Consider the following 23,033-nt stretch of genomic DNA (forward strand, 5'->3'; position numbering starts at 1 on the left):
AGATAACATCCCTTCTCCCCCTCTTCGTAAAGTTCAATTCCATTCTGAACCAGAAATTTGCGAATTTTCTCTTTCGGACGCTCCGGGCTCTTTAGCCACATGCCAACAAATTCCTCCCTCCCTACAAACAGATACCCGCCGATCTACACGCCTGCGCCAAAGCCCGGACCGGCTGACCTACGCGGCGTTTTAAACTCTTCCCCACCAAATGACTCCCCAGAGACCCACTGACGATTGCCACGACTTTTTCTCCTCTATCCTTCGATACCTGCCTACCATAAATAACATTTGTCATAAACAACCCCATCACGCGGCGAAACCATGGAAAATGGGAAAAGAAACGAAGATTCGCCATTTTGCTACAAGCTCTCACTACGTACACTTCTCTCGGACTCACAGTCGCCGTCATCTAATTTTTCACCTTTTAATTTTAGTTAACATTAACGGCATGCGGCCCTCTCGCGTTAAAAAGTTCCGTCAAATTGTACAATTATTAAGGAAAATTGACCCCCTCCATCCGAGTCTTGTCAATCATCTATCCCGACAAGAACGGCGACGGGAGCGACGGAAGCAGAATGTTCCTCGCAATCCGACCTCTCGTTTCGGATTTGCAATAACAACGACGGATTTATCACGCATTCGAGATCCGGAACTGGGCCCATTGCCGGAGAGCGTTGTTGAGATGTATCTCCATACGCTACTAGTCTCAAGCTCTCGTACGGCGTTCGTCTTCGCTGCCGCATTTGTTCGGAGTCTGGTTAACACCGATAGCACCTGTATCCAGGCTGAGTTGGAAACTGACCTATTCGCTTGCGACATTTTGTTAATGCCGCTATTTCACCATTCCCAATGGAGTCTCATCGTGATCGACATCAGTAGTGAAACCATCACCCATTTGTCACCCGTTGCGTCAACCGCTACCACTAGCCTCTCCAGGATCAGCGCGTATCTCTGTAAGGAAGTCCGACTACGGGGCATACTGGACATCACGCCATCTGACTTCACGACCGTCTCTGCCAACATCTCGCCTCAATTCACGGCCCCAGCCCATCCACACGATGATGGTATTCTCATCTGCGAATACGCTCGTCGTGTGCTCTATAGGTTACCCTTGCTGTTCACAGACCACTCCGATCTTCGACGTCGCATAATGCATGCCATAACATCGTAACTAATTGTATTTTATTGTTTTTTATTTTGTCATTTTACTTTGTTTTTTGTATATTTTTCCAAATCAAGTGCCGGGACGGCTCTTTCTTAGAGGGAGAGCTGTCACGCGTAACTAAGGATAGGTAGACGGACCGACCAAGCATCATCTATAAGACGTACACTTTGTAGTCCGTTATAACAAAGGGGCCGAAGGTCACCGGCCACTATAAAAGGCCGGGTCTCTCCGAAGTCAGGGCGAGGTTTCTCGGTGTAGGCCGAAGAGAAGAGACATAAGCCGAATAGGCTGAGCCTTCTCTGACGGGACGACTGGACCGCCTGCTGCAAAAGCTCGCCCCAGACGTCTAGGTAATAGCGAGAGGACTAACGCTGAACAAGCGCAGCCTCTCGTGAAAATCCTCCTACGGCGGGGAATCGAACTCCCTCGGCTGGCCCTTCGTCGGTCGGCCCGTCTACCAGTTCGCGTTTACACTATTTTTGTATATTTATAAATAAAGTATATTTCGTATTGAATAACTTGTTGTCGTCTCATCCTACCGTAACAACATCCATATTCCAGTCTTACGGAAGACGATAAATGGCATTGTAGATGGTTGTATTGGAACATTTGTGATCTCCGTTGGGACGACGGACAGGAAGACTACAACAGCCTAGGAGCCATCGCGAATTATATAAAAGAACAAGGGTTAAAGTTTTTTTTGGAAAGGTTTAGTAAAGGCCAAAGTTTTATCGGATTTCATAGGAGTTAACGTCAAGAACGTCGAGGATTTAGACTGTCCTACCATTCTTTGTATAAGTGCTCCTAAACATTGTCATTTTCACCGTGACCCTAATAATTTCGCCGTTGTGAAATCTCACAAAATCGCTGTGTGGTACCGAAAAATCGTGTGTAAGAAAATATAAGTCGTTTTAAGATTATTTTTGCTACTTTTTCATCACATTGGTTTTACGTTATGTCTGTTTTCTAAAATTACGTTTCTTAAATAGCGTAACGTATTAAAGTTGAATAAAGAGTTTTTCATTTTATTTTAATTTTAGTGTTTTTATAATATCTTTCTGACTACATGTGTATTGTTTAACTTCTTTCATTTTTAAAAATGAAATTGCTTGATTTAAAAAAAGCGTGAAAATTATTAGTTTCGAAATGATATTTACAAATCTTATCCAATCTAAAGTCCATCGTTCGGGTATTAGTAAGTATTTCATACAAACTAACTTAATTCAGTATTTTTAGAAGTGAAGAGAAAACACATTGTGAAAAACCAAATGAAAAGAGACTTTAAACGGTTTTAAAAATCTTAATATATATATTTAAAAAATCCAACGTTTCGGCAGTGTAGCATATGAAAGTATTAAGTTTCAAAAAGTGCATTTAAATTGAAGTGAGGCCTATTTTGGGATTCCCCTTGTTCCTCCTTCTTTCATCTCAGCATGTTTCCCCTTTTATCATGGTTTCTCTCCAAAAAATAGCCAAAAATCTGAAATCAGTAGGTCTCGATCCTATTTATCACCCACCGCCCAAATTGTCAGCTTTATTATGTAATAACAAAGAACCAACAAGGCCATCATTTATAAAATCTCCCGTGTTTGTGGTGATTATTACATGGGGGGGGGGCAATGCCGTAGCCCATTTCATCAAAGGCGTAAAGAGCCCCAAAATTATAAACAACCCGTACAATAATTCTCCCCCTTAGCGAACACCTTCGTGTTTTTGGTGCCATAATGCTAGATGGGACTCAATAGACATACTAGCTCAACCCAAAATTACATAAAACTCATTTCAATGTACGCAAATCCATCGAAATTTAAAAAAATAAATCTGCGCAATGTTTAAACCGTGACGATGGTTCCCTTTAACATAGCCACGTTTTCTCCACTTTTTAAAACGTGTTTATGGTCCTCACCCTCTCACACACACACACACACAACAAACCAATTCATCCTCTCGCAGAATCCACCATTCCGACATAAAAGCCTCGAGCGCGAACGAAGATATCGAGCCCATATAACACTTCGACGGGGGTCGACTCGCCTTTGAGAAAAAACGCTCGCGGCTAAAGAACAGTAGCCCCCACTATATGTATGCATAAATATTTTTTCGTCCCAAAGTTTTACCATCGTACTGTGAGACTTGTAAAAATCCCATGAAGAAGGAGGAACAGTTCCTCCGAAACGTTCGATTTTTTAAATAAATATATTGTGAATTTTAAAAACCGTTAAAGTCTCTTTTCACTAAGTATTTTTAAATATTTGAATATCGGAATTGTATTTCGTTGCGTTAAAAGTAGAGTTTAGATGTATAGTCGTTTTAAGAAATACTCGTGATATAGGTTCAAGTGCCAAGCATATTTAAGTACAACAATGATTTTAAAATAAAGTTTCAAAATATTTCCATTCTACGTTACTTTAACAACGAATATTCTATGACGTCAAAACACACAAATCCATGTTTCAAAGTCAAATTAACCGCGCAAAACACTTAAATCTATGTTTTCATTTGATTTTTAAATTAACCGCGACGCGCCCCCAGACCGCGCCCCCCGAGAAATCCGCGCCCCAGACCGCGTCCCCCCCCAGGGGAAATCAGCGCACGCGCGCAAGACGGCGAGGTGGGGAGGGCTTCGTATATCAACATATTGTGTTCAGGCCAACTTGTTCACTATGTTATATTGTTTTACTAGTCACTATATAATGTCTGAGTTTTACGCGCACTGTGATTTTCGCAACTTACCATTAATATATTAGCATCTCTCTATAATGTATATAAACAAGGTATTTCACAAGGCGTCGGTTAACGCCTTGCAGTTACATTAACATCGCTGCAAAATATCGCGCTAATCATTCAATCAATCAGCTAAACCACATATCGTGATGACTACATGTAAGTCGTTCCGGCTTCGTAGGTATGTCTCTTAAATAAATAACTAAATAAATAAATAAATCTAACCGTCATAAAAACATTTGTAACTACACATAGGGCACTTTCATTACTTGAAACTTCAGATTAGTTAGATTGTCTCGCTAATTAATCCACTGAATATTTTAGTATCCCGTTTTTGTGAATAATTCCAAGCCGAGTTAGTTTTTGTTTGAAGTTACGAGCAGACCTGTTTCAATAAAGTATTAAAACGGAATTTATTTTTCCTGTGTGACAGAGAAAAGATTCGTTCATACCAAAAAAGGTAACGTCGTCCATCGTAAGTTAATGCGAACTTGCCTTATTGTCGAAAACGTATACCGTTAAATTGTTAAAGCTTTTAAAAGTTGGTTTCCGCTAGGGCAAAAAGGACATACCGGCGACGTCGAAGCAAATACTTCCCGGAGCTCATCGGTTTTCCCCTTTCGATAATAACTCGTGGAGGTTTAAGATAATAATATGTAATGACTAAAGTAGCTAAACGCTAATAGTAAGTTTTGACTAACGTAGTTTAATGATAATAGTAAGTAATGACTAAACGCAATATTTAACCATGGTTAATTTAAACTAGTAAATAGTAATTAATATACTATAGAGACAGATACTTCATGGTTTAAAATAAACTTTTATTAAAAAGAATATTGGGGAAGCTTTTTCGAGCCCACTCGTTCCTTTTCAACCCAGATAGAAATGGCTAAAAAATCCAAATACAAACAGATAGAACGCGTAAAAAGTCATAACCTGGGCGGTGCGCGTAATCGGATAATACAGAAATATAAATTACTTGATCAAAACGTTTTACGAATAATTTTGAGAGCTTTATCTAGTGCATAAAAGTTAACCATCCCCGACCTCAAAGGTGGAATCGCGCTTAGCTAGAGGACCCGATATGTTCGCGAATTCCGACAACGACCATAATTTCAAACTATGTTTTTTACATTTTTTATTTATTTCTTTTATTTTGTTTAATTATATATATGTTTAAAATTGAAGCTGAAACAAATTTTAAAATGACTTTGGTTTCCCATAAGACATGCTACCCTCCCCACCTCGCCGTCTTGCGCGCGTGCGCTGATTTCCCCTGGGGGGGACGCGGTCTGGGGCGCGGATTTCTCGGGGGGCGCGGTCTGGGGGCGCGTCGCGGTTAATTTAAAAATCAAATGAAAACATAGATTTAAGTGTTTTGCGCGGTTAATTTGACTTTGAAACATGGATTTGTGTGTTTTGACGTCATAGAATATTCGTTGTTAAAGTAACGTAGAATGGAAATATTTTGAAACTTTATTTTAATATCATTGTAGTACTTAAATATGCTTGGCACTTGAACCTATATCACGAGTATTTCTTAAAACGACTATACATCTAAACTCTACTTTTAACGCAACGAAATACAATTCCGATATTCAAATATTTAAAAATACTTAGTGAAAAGAGACTTTAACCGTTTTTAAAATTCACAATATATTTATTTAAAAAATCGAACGTTTCGGAGGAACGGCTATAATATGAACATATACCAAAAAAATCGGGAATTAAACACAAACAACCTTAAGTTTACTATTTTTATATTCACACGTCCTCAATTATGCAAATTTTATATTAACATTTCTACTATACATATTTCATAATTAATTTTTACTTAAATAATTATTTTTTATATAAAATCGTACAATTCTATCAGAACTTAAACCGTAAGATTCAGGCATATAATTTCCAAAAACACAAACTACATTTGGAGTACTAATATTTATACTCACACAATTATATTTCGTACTAACAATTTCACCATCTTTTAAACTTTCAAATACTGCCAAGTGTTCGTCGCATATTTTTATGCTTCTCAAGGTGTTAAAGAAAAAGTGGTTCACACCAGAGCAAACTTTTTTCAATTGAAAAAGCATTTCACTCCCCGAAACTGTCACTTGCTGACAATGTACAAAGTCGGGCTTACGGGATTTCAAGTAATTTAACATCCACGATTTTCCTTCATTTCCATCTTTTCCTATTACAAATATTATTTTTCTGTCTGAGAGAATTAAATGTTCCAATAAACTTTTCTGCCATGGTCTAAGTTCTATATCTTTGTTTATTCGTTTAGGGGTTTTCATTTGTTCCACCCAAGCACTTGTCAAATTTCCAAAAAGATGCGATGGTAGTCCCGATCGAGCAACGGCTTCTGCGCGGACTCGTTGTTTATCAATTTCCGCTTCTACTTTACCCAAGTTTACTTTGTGAGGGCTTAGACTGCACCGTCTAATATGCCGACTCAGTTGTGATTTAAACGATTTATTGCATGTTGTACACGATGTACGTTTACATTTATGGGTTCTTAATCTATAGCCACGTATTCGTTTCTCGCAACTTGGACACTGAATATATTTGTTTCGACCCATTTGGATTATATTCGAAGAAGACAAACACATATGTTTTACTCGAACCGAGTCTATTCATAAACTGTTCTCGATTTTTGAGGGATCTCCGTATATAAAGTATAAAATGTGGGTTCTGAGGGTAGAAATAATATCAGCCCTATTTTGATTTTCTTCCAAGTTAAGTGTTTCAGATAACGTTTACTTATTCAGCACCTTCATTTGATATAACCCTGTATCTTCCAACAGTTCAGTTTTATGTTATGTATAATTCCCTTATTCATTACATCATTCCAAATTTAGCCCAATTCATTCACTGACGTTGGTCTTCTGAAATGGATATTCCAATAAAAACCTTTTCTTATATCTTCGCTTCTGTTTAATCGGAATGTTGTCAATATAAAAAACATCATATGCTTTATTTAAATATAAAGAATAAACACTGGTTGGGTTAAGGCTAGAGTGAAATGGAATAATTAAGTAAATAGACATAAATTTTAGATCGCCTTTCCTCCAAAATATCTAATAGCGCTAGTACATTCTCGATAAATATACAAGTTCTTGTGAATAAGAGACGTTTTTTATCAAATAATCATAGACAAAAAACTTTGCTCAACGAAAAACTAAATAACGATAAATAATGTACAATTAATTTATTAAATAACGAGAAAATGTCTTAAGGTAATAAAAAATAAAACAAGCGATTAATTAATCATTAAAAATATAATATTATCAATTTGATGATTGTTTCAGGATATCGATTATGATCAATGTTTGTACTAGAGTGATCATACCCAAAATGAGGTTAAATGAAATAATTAAGTAAACAAGCATAAATTTTAGATCGCCTTTCATCCAAAATATCTAATAGCTCTAGTACATTCTAGATAATTATACAAGTTCTTGGAAATAAGAGACTTTTTTCAAAGATAAGCAAATTTTAAAGCTTATTGTCATTGGTTTCATAATAAAAACCGCATTGTAACGTAATAATGGTTACATCTATCTGTAAACTTATCAAGATAAGAAATGGTATATCACTATATAACGATCATTGATAATAAATTTCTAATCGTAAAACGCTAAACAAGGTTATTTTTTTTTACTGTTTTGGTATTTATATTGTCAATACACACACTCAAATTTGCTATATTATATTTATGGTATGTACTTGAGACAATAATGGTATTTAAAATAGCTTAATATAGAAGTAAACACATTACGTAAAGCATATAAAGCATAATTATTTATATAGCTTATTAATTAACTATTAATAAGGTTATTTTTTTACTTTATAAAAATTAATTATGCAGAGAGTTCTTAGTTAAAGAAGATTCGAATTCGACTGTGGGGTGTGGTGGGGTGGGAAGTCGCGTTGATGGAAATATTGTATCCCTTTGTACCGTCAAAGAGAATAAAAAGTAAGTTTCTATTTTATTATATTTACCAAGGATAATTATTATCCTCCTTGGTGGAACCACTCTACGGCCTCTCATTGGCTGAAGGTTCAAAACGAACTGGCGACAAGCTCGGCCGTAGGCGGCAGCATTCTAGATACATATGAGATTTCGATGGTCAAGAGGAAATAAAAAAGTACTGCCAACTTTTATTAGTGAAGTTGGCGTTGCGTGACGGAGACCGGCCGTTGAACATTTTATAGAAAAACCTATTGAAATACGCCAAAATAATATTATATCTCACAGCCATTTCCTCTTTAAAAATTCTAGAGCATCTACACACGATAAGATAGTTCTTGGAAATAAGAGACTTTTTTCAAAGATAAGCAAATTTTAAAGCTTATTGTCATTGGTTCCATAACAAAAACCGCATTGTAACGTAATAATGGTTACCTCTATCTGTAAACTTATCAAGATAAGAAATGGTATATCACTATATAACGATCATTGATAATAAATTTCTAATCGAAAAACGCTAAACAAGGTTATTTTTTTTTACTGTTTTGGTATTTATATTGTCAATACACACCCTCAAATTTGCTATATTATATTTATGGTATGTACTTGAGCCCAATAATGGTATTTAAAATAGCTTAATATAGAAGTAAACACATTACGTAAAGCATATAAAGCATAATTATTTATATATCTTATTAATTAACTATTAATAAGGTTATTTTTTTACTTTATAAAAATTAATTATGCAGAGAGTTCTTAGTTAAAGAAGATTCGAATGCGACTGTGGGGTGTGGTGGGGTGGGAAGTCGCTGTCCCTCGTATGTCAGACGATACTGCGGCTAGACACTTCAAATACGTGAGTTAGAACTTTTAATTAAATTATTTATACAAGTTGCAGAAGGTAGTTCGTTTCAACCCTTTAAAATGTCGAATTAATTACAATTATATAGATAAATTACGATTTAAACGGATTATATATCATATCGGATTAGTCGTAATCAAGTAAACAAAAGTTCTAAATTAAATTTAAATAACTTGTCCTTATTAATTATATTCTAGGGTTCGCCAGCGATAAATAAATTATAGCAATAAATTTAAGGAGTTTAGGGATGGGTGGAACAAATTACGGCTCTTCGTTTTTCCAATTGCAATTCGGATGTACCCAAAAATGGACCCAAATGGACCAAATGTACCCTAAAAACGACCAAAGTCACCATTTTCGCCCCTATGTACCCCATTTCGGACCAAATGTACCCCAAACTGGACCTTTTAGCTTTATTGTAATGTTAAACGCCCATAGAGATCCCCCTAAAAAGAATAATAAACGGGCGGTCCAATTTTGGGTACATTAATTATTTCGGAGAGATAAAACTAATTCTGGCAAACTGCTGCGATTTATAGTGAATGGGAAAAAAAAGCCAATTTCTAGCGATTGGGAGCAATAATAAAACCTTATAATTTGTATACACTCTGCTCTTTTTTTCCAAAACACTTTTACCGATGACCACCCGCTATTTTACGGTACCCTTTTACAACCCTTAGGGGCCCGAAAGTGTTTGAAAGTGTTTGTCGGCGAAAACCCATTGAACTATTTATTACCAACTCGAAAGACAGGTGCCAGACATTCACTATGACGGAAACTATTTAATGGCTGTTTGCATAACATCGTGTCAGTCCACACCGCCTGCCGAATAGGGGCAGATAACCTATTGACCTAAAATGGGTTAACACCTGGGTTTTATGGGTTATAACATCGTAAATCATCTAACCTCGTAAATCAGCTAACCTTTTGACCTAAAATGGTGTGCCTCCAGATATTAACTATGACGGGCCCATTTAACGGCTGTTTGCATAACATCGTTGTCCACACCGCCATAGGGGCAGATAACCTATTGACCCAGGGTAACATCGTAAATCATCTAACCTATTGACCTAACCTATTGACCTGCCGAATATTGCCGCAAAATGGGGGCCCCTACAGGGGCCCGTTTCACCCTATTTAACGGTTTATAGCTGTTTGCATAACATCGTTGTCCATACCGGCATAGGGGCAGATAACCTATTAACCCACAATGGGGGGTTAGGTTTTATGAGGTGGTATAACATCGTAAATCATCTAACCTATTGACCTAACCTTTTGACCCGCCGAAAATGTACGCAAAATGGGGCCCCTATAGGGGCCCGTTTCACCCCCGTTTCCCCCGCCCGCAGGTGCCCCCTTATCGGTATGTCGCCTCCCTTATCTCTCTTCGGTGGTTCTTTGGTATAACGTCGACCTGTCATACAGACGGCCTCGGGTTCGAATCCCGCCCGATGCGATCGCAAATTGATACTAAGACGAAAACTTGGTTGAAACCCTGCTATTTGGACGTTGAGACGTTTATCGTAACCCTCCGCACTCGGTTCATCCCAAACGCCGATGATTCTTAACGTAAAACCACGATTCGCAAAGGAAGTTATAATACACCCAATGTCAAAAAGAGGGCGCTTTTAGAAAAACCATTACCCTAATTCCAAGAAACTGCGTACGCAGCGATTACACTTTGCTCCGAAAATGCGTTCGCATATCAGACAGACAGACATACACACCGACAGACACGGTGATTTTAATTAGAGATGAGCGGGCCGTCCGAAATCCATCAAAGCCCGCAGGTCTTATAAAGTCGGCCCGTTGCTTATGCAGGCGGATATTTAAAAAGCCTCACGTTTTGAAAAAACGGGCTGGCGGACTCCCTATCAGAAAAAATAAAAGCGGGTACGGGCAGGTTTACTTATTCATCGAAACAAGCATATGTTGGCGTACGTTGTTACGCCCGCGGGATATTTCAAGCGTGGGCTAGAACCCCACAAACCTCCACGGGCAGGTTATTGGGTACGGCGCGCGCACTTATTTCGGGTTGGATTATGATATAGCAACATATATTGGGCGCGAGCTTGTAACGTACAAATTTAACAGTCGCAAGACGGTATTACAACAACAGTGCAGAAACCTCCATTGTTAAGGTGGTAGGTGCCCGCGATATATATCAATTACACATTAATTCATAATATTGTTATACGTTATTTACTCGGACCAAATATACTCGTCTGGCTTGGCTGTACTAGTAACAGCGCAATTTTCGAAATATCCTATATTTGACAAAATACTTTAAAGTCGATGTTTCGTCATCTACAGTTAAGACAATTTTAGTAATTGGAAAAAAATACGCAGTGCGCTACCTTAGAGCAAGATTTAAGCGAATCTAAATACCTTTATTTGAGAGAAACGAGTTTGAAATCTATAATAATAACAATGATAATCGTATAATGGATGTGTACATTACAAAAAGATGATTTAAATTGATATTAAAAGTGACGTATTGAGTCATTTTAATGTAAACTCATTTGAGGATTCTTATTTCGAAATTCTTTCAAAAGTAACGTAATTCTCGACATGCTCGATTCTTGCTATCAGGTAGCGAGCGCCGCGTAGAAGGCAATCTCGACTTTTCCCAAGCATTAAGGGAGGAAGGGGATTTAAGGGTCTCATGAGGTGGTCCTACTTCCTTTGGTATCCCACCGATGGGCGAAGTCTTTATACATCTCTTGACCCTGATTAGTCTCTTGCGAACTTTTCTGTCCCATTGAACCCCGTGAGTTCAATTGTTAGAGTGAATGGTATGTTCATGTCATAACCGACTAAAAGTAATAGTAACGGTTACGACCATATTGTAGCGCGTATTGAACCCAGTTTGTGAATAGAAACAACTTGTAATCCGAGTTTGTTTGACATATAATACGCACCTTCCATTAACGTTGTTAATGACCGAAAGCTCTTCGAGCAAAAAAAATTGCAAAACTCCGACCTCATAGGCATTCGAGTCAAAAATACTGTTGGAATTTCTGGCTATTTAAAGTTTATTTTTTATTATTTTTGACTCCAAGGTCTATGTCGTCCGAGTGTCGCGCATTTCTTTTCAGCAGGAACACCTATTGGAGTGAGTATCTATTAGGGATGCAACGGATAACCGGAACCGGGACCGAGTTTTTTATAATTATACACGGTTTTTAAACGGTTCTTTAAATTTTTTACCACCATTTAGTGCGTGTTGAAATTAAGTAATTAAGCATACTATTTTACTATTTTTGTTTTTCATATAAGCCCATCTTTATCCACCGTAAAAAGGTGCAAGAAAACCGTAACTATTTGGTACCCTGTTAGGCCTATTTGCTTTTCTCAAATAGCTCTACGTGCGTTTCTACGTAACTTTTAACTTGCACCCCCTTACGTATTCTCTATTGAAAATGGACTCGTCCACAAAAAAATTTGCTTTAGCAAATGTCATAATCCGGCGATCCGCCATAGTTTTAGTTTTATTTTCTTGAGTCGACAACTCGGTACAAGTGGAAGGTGCTAAACCTTGTAAACCTAAAGATTCATTTATAATAGGCTTAAAATCCATGTAATTTTCACCACGAACTCGACGGTTTTTATCTCTACGAGGTAACTATTTAATACATTATATATGTTTATGGTAAAATTGGAAATTGTGATGAATTTTATGAGATTTTGATTTTACAGATGTCTAGAAAAAGTAGGAAGCTCACCAGTCCGATTTGGGATTATTTTGACGTAACTGATGATAACAAAGCCAAGTTCAATATTTGCAAAATTAAGCTCTCCAGAACAGGTGGTGCTAGTACCTCCAACTTAAAAAAACACTTAGAAAATAAGCATAGTGATAAAAAAGCCGAATTTCAACAAAAATGTAATAGACTGGAAGCCCAAAAGAAACTAGAAGGTTAGTTATTTTAACATACAAGGCAAAGTAATAAATAAATTGATAGTCCCTAGTTAGTAGTTACCCATAAGCTCGTTTATTAACTAAATAACTAGGGCGCTGATTAACTTACAATTGCTTATTTTTTATACGACTTACGATTTTTAATAAGCCTAATTGTTTAAGATAAGAAACGATATCGGCTTTTTCCGTTTCGTTTTTTTAACAGGTTAAAATGTTATATGTAAATAAGATATTCTTTTTTAATTATTGCTAATCTTGTTTACTATTTTTTAACCTAATATATATATATCCGCTCAACAGCGTTTACAGTCGCATTATATTCTGTCATTCCATCTTGTACAGTATTCACTCTTAATATGTTTTAATTAATAAACGTTTGTTATTTTAATTAATGTATTATGACTCGTTACTAGTTTCGTCAGTTAAGTGTAGTGTAGGCTTTGCTGTTAACATTGGTGTTTAGAAACTCCAATACTAACCCACCTTTTCACGGCGACTAGGTTTGGTAAAAATACACTAGAGTAGTAGCTAAGTATTTTGTTATTAGTAATTAGTCACTAATTGAACTAGAACTACTGTTTAGCAGGTAACAATTTCGAGAGCTCAGAGAGTTTTGATAATTAATGTGAATCTAGAGATGGCGTTCCCGTAACATGAATTTACGTTCTTAACCGGGAGCTGATTGAGTCTCGTTCATCATTGAACAATTTTAATCTTTTATGTAGGTGCGCTGGGGTACGTGGCCCAAATAGTCTTACACGAGGTTACTGTCTCGAGTTTGTTAGGTACACTAAGCAAATAAATTTTAGTTTTTTATCTGTACAAAACCCTATCCAGTGTTCAACAGCAGCGTTTGAAAAAGTAAATAAAATAAACTGCAGGGCTATAGCGGGAAATTCCCGTGTCCCCTCTGTATCTCACCAGTCTCCTCTTTAGGTCTCTTTGTCTATCCCCCCTTTTCGCGGTACAGGTCTAAATGTGATCGCACCGCCATAGCAGTCGTAGCGGTAATTCACGTGCCCCCTCGATATTTCTATTTTCTAAAGGTTGTTTCCTCGTCTGATTTCCTCGCGTGGCTGTTGACTGTTATTAGCAATCGCGTATGATTTCTACCGTGCCGTGTTTTTTTCGGTTAATTTATTTATTATTTTGGCAGACGAGCCCCTGAGTTCTATTATTTTTTTGATCAAGTGACCCTGCGCGCTGTTTTCTTTCTGAAATAATTTGGTTTTCCTCAGAATCAAATAAAACTACTCGCCATAAGGCCAAGAGAGACATGACAAAACAAATTACAATTGAATCTGCATTTGCTCCGGTAATTCACCCCAATTTGAACTTAAGTGCTTTAGTAAGTTAGTAACTTGGACTTTCATTAATTAAAAAATTAGAAACCAAAATGGAACCCAAGTGACCAGAAAGTTATTAAAATTGACAATAAAATAATTGAAATGATAGCGTTGGATGATTTGCCGTTTAGTCACGTGGAGGATCTTGGTTTTAAAAGACTTATGCAAGAAGTAAGCCACTGATACTTGGCTTATTGCTAAAATTGTTTCCTAAAATAAATTTATGTTCTCTCATTTTCTTTTCCGATTAGACAGTACCGTTATATAAATTAAAATTACATACGTTTTATAAAAACAAATTTTTTGAACGGTACAATACGGTAAAGGAAAAAGTAGAGCAATTACTTCAAGATTCAGTCAATAATGGAATATCCTTTACAACTGACATTTGGTCAAATCAGACGGAGTCCCTTAACAGGTTTTTTATTTTAAACTATAACTTTCTATTGAAACCAGCAGTTTTAAGGACTTTTAATTTTTTAGCTTGACTGCCCATTGTATTACGAATGATTTTCAACGGAACAAATATATTTTACATGCCCAGCCGCTTGGTACAGAGAGACATACTGCTGCTCATCTTGCCGAAATTTTTGAAAATATGCTTGATAACTGGAAAATTAAAAAAGAAACGGTAAACGTTTTCTACTAAAATTATATTGTAATTTATATTGAAGATTTGTATTGCAGGCAGGGCCATCTTTAACCTATTGGAGGCCCTGGGCACATTAGGATAATGGGGCCCCTATGACCTTGACAGAGCACTATTTTGTTAGAATAGATTTTTTCGAAATAAATATGTTTTTCGGTAATAAATATAGGTTATCGTTTGATGATCTGGCCGGAACTAGGGGGCCCCTATCAATCGTGGGACCCTGGGCACGTGCCCAGAGTGCCGAGTGGGAAAGAGGGGCCTGATTGCAGGTACATGTTGTATTGCGAGATAATGCAGCGAATATTTCAAAAGCTATGCGGGACGTGGAAGTTTCTAGTACCGGATGTGCCGCTCACACTTTAAATTTGATCGTAAAAAATGGTAATAAAGAACTTGGTCCCGTCTGGCGTAGGGTCGAGCAGCCAAACCGAGAAACGAATCTTATTTCTCACCAAACATTCCAAAAAATTTATTTCGATAATTTTATTTGTGAATAACTGAATACTGAAGTGTTAGCTAAATTTTTAGCTTCAATCTTTTAATTTCTATTTAATAAAGATTAGATATTCGTCGGTGCAAGTAGAAGGAAAGTTATGGCGAGACTCCGATCCCGGGATCGGGATCGTCGGGATCCGGGATTTAAGGGGTGAAATGGGGGTAAAATCGTCAAAAAGTCAATGTATTTATGATATTTCTAGCGACGATTTGTTTTTTCGTATATCAACATATTGTGTTCAGGCCAGCTTGTTCATTTATCTCTGCTTATCGCGAATGACACTTGAACGTATATCTTATCAACTTTTATCGTACGGAATAAGTTGAAATGATGTAAAAAGTGATAACCTAGGCGGCGCGCGCGCGGATTACCCGGGGGACGCGGTTAATTTGAATTTAAGAGTGTTTTGACGTCATGGAATATTCGTTGTTAAAGTAGAATGAAATTAATTTTAAACTCCATTTAATGTCATTAAGTGTCTTTTTTAATCAATAAGATAGAATCGTTAAGTACTTTGCGGGAGTGTTTTGACGTCATGGAATTTCCGTATAAAGGCGTTTTCCGCGTAGTTTTTCCGCGAATGAGCACGTTTTTCGACACCGGCGCGTTTTCATGTAGTTTTTCGCATTGGGGATCTTGTTTCTTGGTATGTTGATGAAAACTGAGAAAAATATGAGATATAATGATAAAATATTACTCTGATTGACGGGAATTCTCGTCACTGCTTATCGAATGTATAACACCTTTTAAGGAAAATAAATTTTTGAGACAAGGCTGCCATCTATAGAAGCGTTTTACAGTTCATTGAAAAATCAATATTTTTTTAATTCATCATCTCGTTCGTAATTGCCTTTCTATCTCTTCAATTTTAAAAGTATATCCTAATTAATTCTATATTTTTAACATTAACAAGTCTCCAAATTATACCAACTTTTAACCAATTTTCCACAATTGTACTAATTTTTAACAGAATTTCCTAAATTATTCTAATTTTTACCATAAGCCAACTTAATTTCAAAACTATTGTCTATTTATGAAAATTGAGTTTTGTACGTATTTGGAATCGTTTCATATTTATCCCTAAAATGGGTGATTTGTAGGAAATTTATATTATTTTTATTGGCTTTACGATATTTCAAGTTAATTTATAAAATTTATAAATGAGTTTAATTAAATTAATAATTAAGTTTCATTCGTATATTGAATCGGTATTTATTTATAATAATTTTTTCACCTAGATTGTTTTTATATCCCCCCACACTCTCGATCCAGCTCCCTACTATACGTGTCCATTTATAAAATCCAAATTGAACCGTCATGAATAATCCATATAAACGTAAAAGACGCGGGCGTCTTGAAGTCCAAGTTTCGTTTCCACTGAAATAGAAACAACAAGAGGAAAGGGTCTTTCTGGTGACCTAACTTTTAACATTGCTGGACGTTTTATATTTATTGTGTTCTGTTACTTATAGTCATATGGATTTCCATTCATTCGAGGAAGTTAGTTAAATAGTGGAAGAGTATAATAGGACGTGGTTAGATATGCAAGAAATAAAAGAGCATTTGGACGAAATGGAAAAGCATTGAAAAAAGTGGGAATTGAAGTTAGAAGAAGCTTGTCAAAGGGAAATTGTACTGAGAAATAAAGTTAAAGATATAAAACCAAATACAATTGGATTGAAAATATTGCAAGATAGATGGAAGGGAGCAGAGAAGTAAAGGGATAATATTGTATGTCATTGATTGGCTTAAGACCTGTTAAATAAAATATAAAATAAAATATGAAATAAAATATGAAATAAAATAAAATGTAAAATAAAATGAAATAAAATAAAAAATATAAAAAGATTAAAATATTAAAATTACTAATTTTTAACAGAATTTCCTAAATTATTCTAATTTTTGCCATAAGCCAACTTAATTTTAAAACTATTGTCTATTTACGAAAATTGAGTTTTGTAGATATTTAGAATCGTTTCATTTTTATCCCTGGTTAAAAGTTATTATAATTGGGGATATTTTGTTAAAAGTTAGTATAATTTGGGAGATTCTTTAAAAAAAGAAGTTTTGGTTATTTTCAAACAAAACTAGAAAATTAAAGCCTGCTTTTTGATTTTGGATACCTCAGAGCTTAATAACAACGCTAATCACTTGCATCTTGTAAAAAACAGTAACCTGAGATTAGAATTAAAATTTGCAAAACCGTTACCGGAGCCGATTTCCATTCTAATTTACGCTGAGTTTCTTTAAGTTTTTTTTCAATCCTTATACCTATATTTACATATTGGAATTATAACAAAAGGTTCTTTTAAACGTAACTTCGTACATTAATTTATTTTGGAAGTTTAAAACGTATTAAGAGCCCTTCAAAGTACTATAAAAGGATTTCATTTACAAACTAAATTAATATTTTCTTCAAACTTTCAATTCGTTATAATTTGAATTTAAATGAAAACATCATGGATTATAGGTGCGTAATCTACTATTAGACCGAACGGATTAAAAAATACTTAAAGTAAGTGGTTTTACTGATAAACTCTAAAGGAATTTAACTTTAAAAGGTATCTTAGATTATTGTTTTTAATTTTATTCAAGTTCAAAACGTATAAAGAGTCCTTCAAAGTACTTTAAAAGGATTTTATTTACGTACTAAATCCATATTTTATTTTCAAACTTAGAAGTTAGTTTGTATGAAATACTTACTAATACCTGATAAATGGACTTTAGAGTGGATAAAATTTGTAAATATCATTTGAAACTAATAATTTTCACGCTTTATTTAAGTCAAGCAATTACATTTTTAAAAATGAAAGAAGTTAAGGTATTACACTCAGGTAAAAAAAAATTAGTTGCATTATGTTTTTATATTTCTTTCTTAATTACAGTGATGCTTAAAAGCAAACCTCAAATCTAGAAAACAAAGTTTTATTTTAACAAGGGATAAATTTATTTAAATAGATACTTAATAATAACGCTTTCTATGCGTTAAGAAATATGTTTACTTTCTTCATATATTAAGCTATTTCAAATACCATAATGGGTTCAAGTACATACCATAAATATAATATAGCAATTAAAATTTTAATAACACACGATACTTTTAGTATTTTGTTTATTATTTTCCATTGCCGCCGTTAGATGTCACCAAAGTATCTATTTAAATAAATTTATCCCTTGTTAAAATAAAACTTTGTTTTCTAGATTTGAGGTTTGCTTTTAAGCATCACTGTAATTAAGAAAGAAATATAAAAACATAATGCAACTATTTTTTTTTACCTGAGTGTAATACCTTGATATATTGTTTAACTTCTTTCATTTTTAAAAATGTAATTGCTTGACTTAAATAAAGCGTGAAAATTATTAGTTTCAAATGATATTTACAAATTTTATCCACTCTAAAGTCCATTTATCAGGTATTAGTAAGTATTTCATACAAACTAACTTCTAAGTTTGAAAATAAAATATGGATTTAGTACGTAAATAAAATCCTTTTAAAGTACTTTGAAGGACTCTTTATACGTTTTGAACTTGAATAAAATTAAAAACAATAATCTAAGATACCCTTTAAAGTTAAATTCCTTTAGAGTTTATCAGTAAAACCACTTACTTTAAGTATTTTTTAATCCGTTCGGTCTAATAGTAGATTACGCACCTATAATCCATGATGTTTTCATTTAAATTCAAATTATAACGAATTGAAAGTTTGAAGAAAATATTAATTTAGTTTGTAAATGAAATCCTTTTATAGTACTTTGAAGGGCTCTTAATACGTTTTAAACTTCCAAAATAAATTAATGTACGAAGTTACGTTTAAAAGAACCTTTTGTTATAATTCCAATATGTAAATATAGGTATAAGGATTGAAAAAAAAACTTAAAGAAACTCAGCGTAAATTAGAATGGAAATCGGCTCCGGTAACGGTTTTGCAAATTTTAATTCTAATCTCAGGTTACTGTTTTTTACAAGATGCAAGTGATTAGCGTTGTTATTAAGCTCTGAGGTATCCAAAATCAAAAAGCAGGCTTTAATTTTCTAGTTTTGTTTGAAAATAACCAAAACTTCTTTTTTTAAAGAATCTCCCAAATTATACTAACTTTTAACAAAATATCCCCAATTATAATAACTTTTAACCAGGGATAAAAATGAAACGATTCTAAATATCTACAAAACTCAATTTTCGTAAATAGACAATAGTTTTAAAATTAAGTTGGCTTATGGCAAAAATTAGAATAATTTAGGAAATTCTGTTAAAAATTAGTAATTTTAATATTTTAATCTTTTTATATTTTTTATTTTATTTCATTTTATTTTAAATTTTATTTTATTTCATATTTTATTTCATATTTTATTTTATATTTTATTTAACAGGTCTTAAGCCAATCAATGACATACAATATTATCCCTTTACTTCTCTGCTCCCTTCCATCTATCTTGCAATATTTTCAATCCAATTGTATTTGGTTTTATATCTTTAACTTTATTTCTCAGTACAATTTCCCTTTGACAAGCTTCTTCTAACTTCAATTCCCACTTTTTTCAATGCTTTTCCATTTCGTCCAAATGCTCTTTTATTTCTTGCATATCTAACCACGTCCTATTATACTCTTCCACTATTTCACTAACTTCCTCGAATGAATGGAAATCCATATGACTATAAGTAACAGAACACAATAAATATAAAACGTCCAGCAATGTTAAAAGTTAGGTCACCAGAAAGACCCTTTCCTCTTGTTGTTTCTATTTCAGTGGAAACGAAACTTGGACTTCAAGACGCCCGCGTCTTTTACGTTTATATGGATTATTCATGACGGTTCAATTTTGATTTTATAAATCGAGAGTGTGGGGGGATAAAAAAAATAATCTAGGTGAAAAAATTATTATAAATAAATACCGATTCAATATACGAATGAAACTTAATTATTAATTTAATTAAACTCATTTATAAATTTTATAAATTAACTTCAAATATCGTAAAGCCAATAAAAATAATATAAATTTCCTACAAATCACCCATTTTAGGGATAAATATGAAACGATTCCAAATACGTACAAAACTCAATTTTCATAAATAGACCATAGTTTTGAAATTAAGTTGGCTTATGGTAAAAATTAGAATAATTTAGGAAATTCTGTTAAAAATTAGTACAATTGTGGAAAATTGGTTAAAAGTTGGTATAATTTGGAGACTTGTTAATGTTAAAAATATAGAATTAATTAGGATATACTTTTAAAATTGAAGAGATAGAAAGGCAATTACGAACGAGATGATGATTTAAAAAAAAAATAGATTTTTCAATGAACTGTAAAACGCTTCTATAGATGGCAGCCTTGTCTCAAAAATTTATTTTCCTTAAAAGGTGTTATACATTCGATAAGCAGTGACGAGAATTCCCGTCAATCAGAGTAATATTTTATCATTATATCTCATATTTTTCTCAGTTTTCATCAACATACCAAGAAAACAAGATCCCCAATGCGAAAAACTACATGAAAACGCGCCGGTTAAATACTAGAATTTATAATGTTGCTACCATATTGGATCCGAGATATAAAACGAAGCTATATGAACAAGCTTCTACAAAGGAAACGTCCATAGCGGCACTCGAGAAATTTATTGTAACCAGTGAAGGTTTGTTAGAGCTTCCCAGAAAAAAAAACAAGACTTGAAAGTGAACCAAGCACTAGTCGTGGAAGTGGCTTGCTGGATTTATTATCAGAAGTTAACTACCGATAGTGAGAATGAAGTGGAAATAGATCAAACACCGATTCGATTTCTAGTTGAAGCTCTATTTTACGGAAATTAATAAATAATTTTACTCTTTTCAGGAAATTATGCAATATATTAAGCAAAAACGATTGCCTCCTACGGAAAATGCACTGCATTGGTGGAAAAATAATTATCCTAATTTCCCAAATGTAGCAATGGCCGCTAAAAAATATTTGTCGCTCCTGCTACTAGTGTACCATCCGAGCAACTATTTAGTGGAGCAGGCATAATTGACGATCCCCTTCGGAACCGACTTAAAGGGGAAACTGCAGAAAAACTTTTATTTTTGAAATATAATTTACCAGAAACCAATTTTAATCTCTAAATAAATATATGTGGTGGATTTTATTTCTCTTTAATTTCATATGAATTACTACTGTGTTTAACTTTATTTACTTAATTCTAAAACACATTGGAACCGTTTAAGAACCGTTTAAGAACCGGCACCGATCGGTTCTAAATTTCGAGAACCGGAACCGTTAAAAATAAAATTTAAAAACCGGAACCGTAACCGTAACCGATAAAGTAAAAATTTAAGAACCGGAACCGGATCCGGAACCGAGATACTCCAAAAAAGTGGAACCGTTGCATCCCTAAGGGACAGGTAGACATATATATCCGATTATCTGTCTGATTAGCATGCAACTTGAAAACAAGGAAACATATTGCCCTTTTCAGATAGAAAATGGAAGCACTTCAACAACCAATCTTGTTAACGGTATAAGTTAGGTTAGGGATATTTGGGATCACGTGGATTGAAAGGCTTGCCAACTCAATCCTACACATTTGAACCATTCCACCTGATTTAAACGCGATAAAAGTCGCTAGGTGACTGCCCGTACAAAAATTTGGTGCTGTAATACTGCTTTTGAACAGCAAAATTCCAGAATATTTTCAAACTGCTTTTCTTCTTAAGAGAAGCTTCAAAATGTATGTAAACGCGCCAATTCCTGCATGTTTGCAGCGAGCTTACAAAAGTAATTGCAGCCAACCCTAACAAAAATTTAAAGGCGGCAAAGTGGATGCAAATCAGTTCGTTTTCAGTTTCCTTGCAGCAACGCTTTTGTTCATCTGCAGTCACATTCCAGCGTCACTGCAACAGTTGTTACAATAAATTTACAGCTGAATTGAAGCTTTTCTGCAGTTAGTCGCATGATAGCCATAGTGCAGTTATTTAACAATCAAATTACAGCACTTCTACAGTTACAGCCGCATTGTAGCCCAACTTAAGTTATTTTGCAGGTGAATTGCGGCTCTTTTACAGTTACAGGCACATTGTAGCCCAACTTACGTTTTTTTGCAGTCAAATTGCAGCTCTTTTACAGTTTCAGTCGCGTTGTATCCTACAGAGTGGTTTTGCAGTCGTATTGCAGGCACAAAGTAGCATCATTACAGTAAACTTAAGTTTCAGAGGATACTCATAACAGACCTATTACAGTGGTAATAGTAATCAGCTGGCACCACCTTAAACCTAAGTCATTTAGCTACTTAAAATGCCTTAAACAGATGGCCGGGTTTCAATGCGTAGGATGGTGGTAGGTAATAAGCCCTTCATGCCACAAGGGCACACATTTTCCTACACTTACTATTATCGTAAGATTTTATGGAAAGGGGAAACCGAAGACCATTTACAGTCCCATTACAGTAATTTTGTACTGTAGAACGCTATGTAGTAACGCTGTATAGTGTTTCCAATATCGGAATCACATTTTGATAATTTTTGACATTTCTCAGGGTAATGTGTGAAACTGTGAACCTTTAATCACCTTGTCGAGTAAATTGTATTTTTTTAAATTATCTCCAAACATACATTTAACCCTCGAAATTAAAGACTTTCAATTGGTTGATGGTTTTGATAGTATACTAGTGGCTGTTATCTTGGAGGCAGGTGTATTGTCAAGTGCTTATTTAACTAAAACTAAAATTTTTTGTTACCATGAGAAACTTAGCGTACAACGACTGTGTTTCCGACAGTTCGGCAAAATTTAACGAATGCTTGAAATAACCTAAATTATTTATATTAATATTTTATCTCTAAAAAATTTAATGCACTAATTAAATTTGAAAGAAATTTTATAATTTTATTATTATTGGAAAATAAATAGTAATTGTAACAGTAT

General features: G+C 34.6%; 2 protein-coding genes across 6 annotated transcripts in view; one reads left to right on the plus strand and one right to left on the minus strand.

Annotated features, from left to right (window-relative positions):
• The window catches only part of LOC149962220 (multidrug resistance-associated protein 1-like), a 244,146-nt gene that overhangs the window by 185,175 nt on the left and 35,938 nt on the right, over positions 1–23,033 (minus strand). The window lies entirely within an intron of this gene.
• Positions 12,374–14,732, plus strand: LOC149962224 (uncharacterized). The gene is made up of 8 exons (XM_090155777.1): positions 12,374–12,382; positions 12,430–12,649; positions 13,378–13,437; positions 13,891–13,967; positions 14,041–14,169; positions 14,250–14,416; positions 14,482–14,629; positions 14,673–14,732. The coding sequence occupies exons 1-8, from the start codon at positions 12,374–12,376 to the stop codon at positions 14,730–14,732; spliced, it is 870 nt and encodes a 289-aa protein (XP_090011903.1).

Source organism: Leiobunum rupestre, chromosome 1 (assembly GCF_980474605.1).
Source record: "Leiobunum rupestre chromosome 1, qqLeiRupe1.1.hap1, whole genome shotgun sequence".
NCBI lineage: Eukaryota > Metazoa > Arthropoda > Arachnida > Opiliones > Sclerosomatidae > Leiobunum > Leiobunum rupestre.